Source organism: Teleopsis dalmanni, chromosome 2, assembly GCF_002237135.1.
Source record: "Teleopsis dalmanni isolate 2A chromosome 2, ASM223713v2, whole genome shotgun sequence".
Taxonomy (NCBI): Eukaryota; Metazoa; Arthropoda; class Insecta; order Diptera; family Diopsidae; genus Teleopsis; species Teleopsis dalmanni.
Window position 1 is genome coordinate 89,453,508 of NC_051847.1, and position 9,168 is coordinate 89,462,675.

The 9,168-nt window shown below is 28.6% G+C and overlaps 1 protein-coding gene across 1 annotated transcript; it reads right to left on the reverse strand.

The window, feature by feature from the left end:
- Positions 1–1,651: 1,651 nt before the first annotated feature.
- LOC119678341 (dystroglycan-like) lies at positions 1,652–8,332 on the reverse strand. The gene is made up of 8 exons (XM_038090125.1): positions 8,064–8,332; positions 7,371–7,433; positions 6,946–7,319; positions 5,657–5,856; positions 4,645–5,598; positions 4,256–4,450; positions 3,997–4,158; positions 1,652–1,773 (listed from the first exon to the last, which is right to left on the reverse strand). The coding sequence occupies exons 3-8, from the start codon at positions 7,209–7,211 to the stop codon at positions 1,652–1,654; spliced, it is 1,899 nt and encodes a 632-aa protein (XP_037946053.1). The 5' UTR covers positions 7,212–7,319; positions 7,371–7,433; positions 8,064–8,332.
- Between the last annotated feature and the right edge of the window lie 836 nt (positions 8,333–9,168).

The window sequence follows — 9,168 nt, forward strand, 5'->3', positions numbered from 1 at the left end:
AGCACGCATTTTTATTTATTACAATACAATTTTTTTTGTTTATTAAATACTTAAAACTACACTACAAGTTTAAAATTTTGTGTTTTGGGTGTGCGATTTAAAAGCTGTGTTCGAACTACTATTGCAATGGCTTCCAATTTTGTTATTTAATTTATAATTATTTATTGATATTTTAACTTTAAACTTAATAAATATACTGCTGCATACTAATGAGTTTATTTACCATAATCATTTTAGAGTCATTTAGACAACATTATACTAACTATGTGCTAATGTTACATACAAGTTAAACACTAAATTCGAAAGTCATTATTTTGTTTTCAGTTATTTATTTGTTGCAGAAGTTATAACAGTTTTTTTTTCTAGTAATATTAAATAGCGCAGTATATTTATTTATTTAAAACACACCACAGCTTAAAAATACTTTATTGCATTCTTTCTTGTATAAATATAAAAATATTAAAAATGTTGGTAATGATAAATGAGTACATATAGAAAATAACAATTGTGACGAAAATGGTTTTGATTGACTTTTTCTTTATGCTTATAGAACAAAAAAACAATTACAAAAGTTCAATAAAAACTTACAAACTCCTACAAATTTTATGTTATTATTTATTTCGATATAAAAAAGTTTATTTTTATTAATACAAAAATACAGTAACAGGGAAGCACGGTTGGTCTCTATGAAATACAATTAATTAAATACTTTCCTTCATGTTTTGTATGAAAATATGGCAAATTTAATACCGACAAAAATATTTAACCTAAGTGAACTATTTAAAAACAAGCTAACTGAAGTTAAAAGTTTTAAGTTTGTAGTCAATTTATAAAATATTTAATATCAAGTCAAATAATATTAAAAAAACTATAAATACGAGATACACAATTAGTTAAAAATTAGTTACAAATGCATTTTTATCGAGTGTTTAACATAGTTTTAAATAATTTAATTTCGTATAAAAACATACCGCCTTAACCTACGCAAAAAATAAGAATAGTAATAATAATAATATTAATCATAATCATAATAATAAAAATATATGTGTATAAATTTTAATTCTTACTACTAAAATTGGGAGGGGACTGATTTATTTTCATTTTTAAAGCTGCTTAGCTTACAAGACGTATATTTTATTAGTTTAACTCTCTTTTCTTAATTAAGCTTAATTACAATAAATATGCATAAAAGAAATTTTAATAAAAATTATACTTCTTTGTTTTGCAAATTAATACATAAAACAATTGATTAACTTCACAAAAATAAATAAAAAAACAAGACTTTCTTCTTATTTCACTTTAAACACTAATTTAGGCTTCCCATGAATTACCTTTCCGTTGGTTTTTTAGTTGCGAAAACTATGATTGTTATTAAATTACATTAGATTTATTTTGTTTTTAGAGATGCGTGGGGAAAATTTCATTTCCTTATAGTTATATGTATATATATATTTGGCATTGAGATACCATTTTTTACGTTTAATATTGTTTTGTCGATAATTTAGAATTGTTATTTGTAACTTTAATATATTTAATTTTCTCTCATACAAAATTTGTTTAAGTAGTGAAATAAAGTGAGTTTAAATATTTGCTTCAGTTAAGTAAAGTTGATTAAAGTTGTTTTCCATTTATAATAATATTTTGACACTTTTTATGGCGAAACATATGGTGGGGGTTTTCTGTATGATGGTGTGGCTGGTGATTTCCCTCGGGCCTCCCGGCCACCTACAACAACAGCTGGCGGTGGTACGTATTCGTCAACATCATTATCTCCTAAAAATATTCAAAAATATATTAAAATATGGAAATATCTATGTAGGTGTATATACATCACTGCTTTAAAGTGTTCGAGTATTACGATGTTTGAGCAGCTCAAGTTTAAACGAATTCAAACGAATTCCCTCGAGTATTCGACGACTTCAATCGAAAAATTTAATTATTTTAAAATATTTGAATTGCTCGAAGATAGGCAAGTTTTATTTCATTTTAATATTTTTATTATACAATACGTATAACACCAAAAATAACAAACATCAAAATACTCAAAAGCTTTAATCTGCTCTAATTAAATTGGAAACTATAGTATATACACATATTTATGGAAAAACTAGATATTATAATTCTAATAGGATATATATGTACATTAAAACTATTAACATACATAAAACTAATATACCAGATAAATACGAGTAAAGCAAATAATTAATTTGGCGCTTCCCCTTTCCCGACCACGCTCATTTAACAACAAATTTAAATAGATTCAGCTACTTTGTGCAACTTTATCCACTATGCTAACTACCGATAAAGCCTTCAGCTATTTAGCTATATCTATTTTGTAGAACTTTATCCACTATGCTAACTACCGGTAAAACTTCTTTTGGAGATATCAAGATTTAAGATGCAAACCTTTTACTTTTATCACATTGTAAAAAACTCTGCACACGCCACCAGCACTTTTAAAATAATTACAAAAAAGAGTGTCAATAACACGTCAATTTATTGGTAGAAAAAATTGCTCAATGTTGTTGTCTCTATTAAAATCCGTTGTCAAATGGTTTTATTGTAACCCGAAAGGATTTACAACATGAGTGCAATTATAAAGAAATACAGATGAGTTAGGATGTGGGTAGGTTGTACAAATGTTAGTGGAGAGGGATTATTTAGTAATCAGATTGGATTAAAGGATGTGTGAGATTTAATTTGAAGTTAACCAAGACCAAGGCGAAGACACCACTTCTATAGGGCGGGTCTAACGGTCGATTGAGCTTAAGTTTATGTGTGCATTCGGGCGGAAAACAGACAGGCAACATCGTGTAGGTAACCCTGCAGTTAGGACACTCATTGGGAATTAACGTAATTATGCGCGACAAGTTGTTGTTTATCTTGCTCTATAGGGAAGGTCTTCATGAGAGATATTAAGTGGGGGCTATTGAGAGCTTTGTTGCAGTGCAACCGAAATCTTGAAGAGAATACTGTATATGTGTGGAGAGCTATTAGTTCTTGTTTATTATCGAATTCACTGATGTTTGCTCCGCTACAATAGGCATCGATATATCCATGATATGAAGAAAGAAATCGACGAATGCATCTTGCAGGCAGGACTCTACTAAATATGATGTCATTGGGATGTCCAACTGTGTGGCACGTAAGAAGATACAGCAGTTGGACACTAATTGATTAAGTTCTTTTACAAGAAATATTTTATATTCTGCAAGAGGATTGTCAACATGCAATATGCGTTTGAAGTTTAAATTTACAACTCCTCGCACTTGATGATCAAGAGCCATTCAGCACTCATGTAAGGGGCTACACAAACAGGCATGTCTTTGTTTTAACATTTATCATATATTCGTTCCCGATAAATTGAAATCATGCCTCAATTTCGTGATTTAAGATCGAATAAAATCATAAATGACAAAAAAATATTTATAACTAATTTAAATAATAATTAAAAATTTATAATTATAATATAAATTCTCAATAAGAGTATATAGTTCATAGCATGAATTGAAGACCAACTTGGCTCAATTACTCCAGCAGAATTTTAGTCCGAGTAATTTTTTGATTACTAAGATGTTTTGCAATATATTAATAACTTAATCAATTAATTTAATATAGTTTTATTGTAGATTTTTAAATTAAAAGTTTCTTATATGTTTAATTTAATTTATATTCTTTATATATATTGTCAGTGTAAATGTCACTAACACTTCGACGATTATTTGATTTTCGCTAATTCTATAAATATCCGATAGGGATTTTTTATACTAGAACAAAGGCAGAGTTTAAATTGCTGTGAATTTTATTTATTTCAGCAATTCAAACCCTGATTCAAGGTACTTATTAGTTATTATGTGAATATTATTATTATCTGTAAAAATTTGTGACTTATATTTATATGCATGCATGATGTAAATTTCTTTTACTGGTGTATATAGATTTGTATCTATATCTTTAACAAAAAAAATTTATAAAAATTTTACTCTCAATATTTACCATTCATGTTTGATGTATTATAAGATGGCGGTAACAATGGTGGCTTTTCATCTTTTAAAATAATAGGACTTTTGTTGCCGATTTCTGGTTTTTCATCTAATTCATCTTGAAATATAACTGGTATGCCCCTAGTTTTAAACGATTTTCGTTCTTCTTCATCACCTTAACATAAAAAAGTGTTTTGTTAATAATTGTAAAGGATACAAGCATTTAAAAAGATATAATTTTAATTTAATAAATACTTTTTATAATATCATACCTAGTTCCATTTTACCACTTTTGTGACGTCGTCGGTGCAGACACAACGCTACAAGTGCAGCAATCAAAATCATGGAAATGATTATAACAGCTGGTAGAATGACTGAGTACATGTAATGGTCAGCAAATGATGATTTAAGACTTGGTTCCTCAGTCTTTGTAGGTATGAATTCACGATGTGGTATTTCAAGGTCTGCTGCAAATAAAACAAATTTATTTATTAAATAATTTATAAAATATGCTTAGCACAAACCTTGCAAACACAAGAACACATTATCACATGAATAACTCATTCAAAGAAACTTGTTAAGGTGTACCAATGTGAAAATGTGTTATTGTGCTTACAAGATACGTGCGCCACAGATATTTTGTTCTTCGGTATGAACTTACGATGACATGAAACCATGTTATTAACTTGCATATCTGTTAAATTCAATTCTGGACCAAACACCTTCTTTACACGATTGTGAACTACATGTTCTTGCACTAAGTAGACATTACGTGCTGCTTCGATATCTTCTTCTGAGCAGCGATTATGCGATTTATATAAACTTGTATTATAAAAGTTTACAATTGTACTGTCAGAAACATGTTGAGTTGTTACAGATCGAATTTGTATATTCTGTGTAGTATGGTCACCGAATAACTGCGAAATTCGTTCAACAAATTTGCGCTGTAAATCAGCATTAAACTGTTCATGGCGTATAGCTAAATGTGCTTTAAAATACACAGTAAATTCTTTTTTTATTGCATGGCTAACAACTACAACTAGCGCGTCTGTAGCACTCAAACCACCACTATCTTCAGCTACTAATAAATACTCTTCAGAACCAATGTCGCCACTTTTAGGAATACCATAAAATTCTTGATTTTTTGAATCAAACTGCAACCAATGTCTTGCACCTAACTCTTTATTATCTTTTGTTCTTAACGTAAGTGTTAGCTCATTATCATTTGGATCGTAGAAGGTATCACTTGGAACTTTATATACAAGTAAATGTCCAACTGTAGCATTTACACGATCTACTTGGTTACGTGGCATAGGTGGTGAGTTTTTAGTTATATGTGTTACTGATTTATTTTTCGAAATTTGTTGCTTTTCACAAGCTCCAATTAATTGTCCAGTTATAGATTTTACACTTAGTTTAGGATAAACTAAATCGTTTAATCGAGTAGCATCCAAACGTTTTATCAAATTGTTAAACTCAGTCTCAGGACATTCATTTGTTGGTAAAGTTTCATTAAAATAGACAAATGTTGCAGTATGAGGATCCGTAGGTGTTTGACGTATTTCTCGCACTACAATGGAATTTGTTGAGCTATCATCCAGTGTAGTAGCAATAGCTAAATGAAAATATTTATAAATTAATTTTCACTTTTCAATAAGAAATTTTTAACTTACATTTAATTAACTTTATTTTCCAATCCACACTGTTTGCATTTTCTACATTAATATTAAGAGCAATATTAATTTCGTGATTTACGCTGCGTACTCCACGATGTTGTTGCACGGACATTTCAACCATTTCAGTAACTGATTCATTGCCCGAATCTGTTGCAGATAAACGATATTGATATTTAGATACTGCGTCTTCGAGAGGTCTGCAAAGAGTAATAAATTATATGTTAAATATATTGCAGAATGAACACATTCATATCAATATTCACTAATCGAAACTACTATTCAAACCTGCAACAATGCAGAGTAAAAAACAACTGAACACTTCCTTTGCAAATGTCCAGGCCTGGCAAGATTGTTACATTCCATTATAAAAGTGTACGAAAATAGTTCTATTGGACAACCCATATATAGAATTTAAAAAACAATATACTTAGCCACAGAGTGACTTTAATAGCGAGATTTGTGGCAACAAAACATTTTCTTTTGTATTTTTAAAGGATTTTATACATATTTTTTAAATTAAAAAAGTCTGCCATTTTTAAATATACCTATAAAACTTTATCAATCTTATAAACAACATAGATAAATATATGTTTAAAATAAGTTATATGTGCTATTAATTTTTTGTTTCTTATATATGATATAACAGAATATTTTATGTTAATAAATATAAATATACTATACTGTATATTTTTTATATATGTACAATTAGGATTCAAAAATATGTCTTATTGACGTACTAAATTTTAAAACAAAGCTAGTAATTCCTATATTATAAAAAAAATCAATAAACAGACAAAACTGTTATATTTAACTTTCCAATCACAACCGTGTCTAGTTCAGTGGCATTTATCAAAATCAACAACTGATAGTTGCTAACCACTTATTTCAGGATTCTGACATTCGCACAAAATTGAGCGTTGCAGGTTCTCAAAATCGGTTCCAATTTATAACCACATAATCCATTTTCTCAAAAAAATCTAAATAGATGAACACATATCTTCTTATAATGATGTACTATAGTTTTTCACTACATAATAAAAGCAGTAATTCTTTCAATTTAAAAAATTGTATAAACATACAAATTGTACTTAGAACACAGACGAATCTGACTCTGTGACATTTATCAAAAACCACAACTGAAACTTACTAACCACTTATTTCAAAAATCTGGTATTTGCACCAGAAAATCGAAACTTATGATAATGCATAATGCATTTAAAAGAAGGACTATATGAGCGAGCCACTATTTTATTGTGACAATCACTACTATATAAATTTTAACTTACAATCCATAAAGTTCTCGCGTTTCAGCATTGAATTGTAGCCAAGATGAAGGTCTCAACTCATGACCATCTTTGTCTGTAAGTTCTAAACGTAAATTGGTAAAATCTTCACTATCGTAGAATGTATCGTCAGAAATTGTAAAAACGAAAGATTTTCCTGAAGTCACAGCATACTTCGGCAAACGTGTTCTAATCATAGGTGGTGAATTTTCCACTTTAGGTTCGATATATTCTGTGGATGATGTTGCAGGAGATGTTGTGTCAGTCATTGCAGATGTAGGAGTGGTGCCCAATTGTGTACTAGACGACGACGACGACGGTGATGAAGATGATGTGCCAGATTCATTAATATCAACTGTTTTGGGTGTAGATGAACTCTAAAATGAGATATTAAGTATATTTATTAACAAAATATTGAATATATTTACCACTGCATGGCTGGCGTTCACTTCTTCCGGATTGGGTGACAAGGAAGTAGCTTCTAATTCATTCTATATTATTTATAATAAAAATATTTTAATTAAAATGACAATGTTTGTAATTAAATTAAGAAATATTAGAAACATGCTATAAAAACTTGAAGTGTTGACAATTTAATAAAAAGTAATTCAAATGGACACATAAAGAAATACATATATTATATATATAATTACTAAAAAAATGTGTACAAAAGTGAAAAAGTGAACAAGCATAACAAAATCCATTTAGCAACACAAAATCTATAGTGCAAGTATGAATATGTATGTGATGGACAAATGCAATTTTGTTTTTAATATGGGCAAAGTATAAAAAAGAAAGAAAGAAAGTGTGTTTTTACTTATTTTCTTATTCTTTTTACATTGTATATATAATATATTTAGAGGAGTAGAATATTGGTATACAAAATATAAATCATACAAGACAAAATCTAGGCAATGTATGGATAATGGAATTAGGTGTGATTACGAGGTCTTGGGCAACAACGTTCTGGCATTGCGGATTGCTAAAATAAAAGGTGCAAAAAATCACTTTACACATGCTCGTATCGCACACAATTCATTTGCATCAATATTATTAATAGAAAGAAATTATTTTATTGTATTTTAATGTCTGTCTGCTTATTGGTTGGCAGTGATTTTCACCTTATTGCCTTCAAATTCTAGAACATCAGCAGTATTATGGGGTGGATGGATGGATGGCGAAAGTATTCCCAATTCATCTATTATTGTCGGTGCTTTTTCAGTTGTTATTGTTTTTGTAGTACTTTCTGTTGATGGTGTTGTTATTGTTGTTGTAAGTATATCAACAACATTGACTGCATCGTCTTCAATATTGAGCGAAGAAGAATCAGTGCTAAAGTCATCCACTTTTTCTTGCTGTGTTTTAATTAAACAAACAACAGTAAACAATTTTTTTGCATATATACAAAAATATACTAAGAAAAATTGCTAATTTTTACTTATAAAAATTCAAAAATTCTAAAAAAAATATTGTAATTAGAAGTTATTACTTTTTGATAAAAAAAAAATATATATTCTAAAAGTATTTAAAAATAGCGAAAACAAAATTTTTTGTAATAAATGATAGTAAAAATAATTTTTGAATAATATACTACTTAAATAAAAGGTATGTTCAAACAGATGTGTAACAGTACAATACGTTACGATATATGGAAATTATAACCATTGCAATATATGGAATAAAGCAAACAGACCCGGTACGGATCTGAAAAAGTTTGCAATAATTAATAGAGCCACAATGGTACTGCATTGAAAATAAATGACTACACAGTATGTAAATGGATTTTTTTTTAAGAAAAAAATAAAGCGTTGAATATTAAAATTACCAAACTACTTTTGAAAAAATGAAAAAATTCTTTTTTAGCTTAATTAGTTAATTCAGTTATTCTACAGCTGGTTTATAATTTCGTTCTAATTTAACACAGAAAGTGAATTTGTTAATAAACTTTCTAACTAAAAAAAACTCCAAGTTCGAACAACTTAAGTGTGGCTTTGGATCAGTTGACTAATGAACACTGGCTCAAATTTCACACGCCACGAGTTAAACCCTTGGTACTTGCAGTCTCAAAAAAAAAATTATTTACCAATAATTAAATATAAGGAATATTTTCCAAGACTACTGATTATATCTGCTGCGAGCTAAATTTTAGAGTGATTTACTTTCTCTAATACTAATTTATATTAAGTCAGTCTCTTTTCTGAGTTGAAAAATGGAAGATACAAAAGT

Coding starts and splice junctions, on each gene's coding strand:
- LOC119678341 (XM_038090125.1), bottom strand. CDS start 7,211: ATGACTGACACAACATCTCCTGCAACATCATCCACAGAATATATCGAA. Junction 5,857..6,945: donor ACGCGAGAACTTTATGGATT/GTAAGTTAAAAT, acceptor TACTCTTTGCAG/ACCTCTCGAAGACGCAGTAT. Junction 4,159..4,255: donor AAGTGGTAAAATGGAACTAG/GTATGATATTAT, acceptor TTTTATGTTAAG/GTGATGAAGAAGAACGAAAA.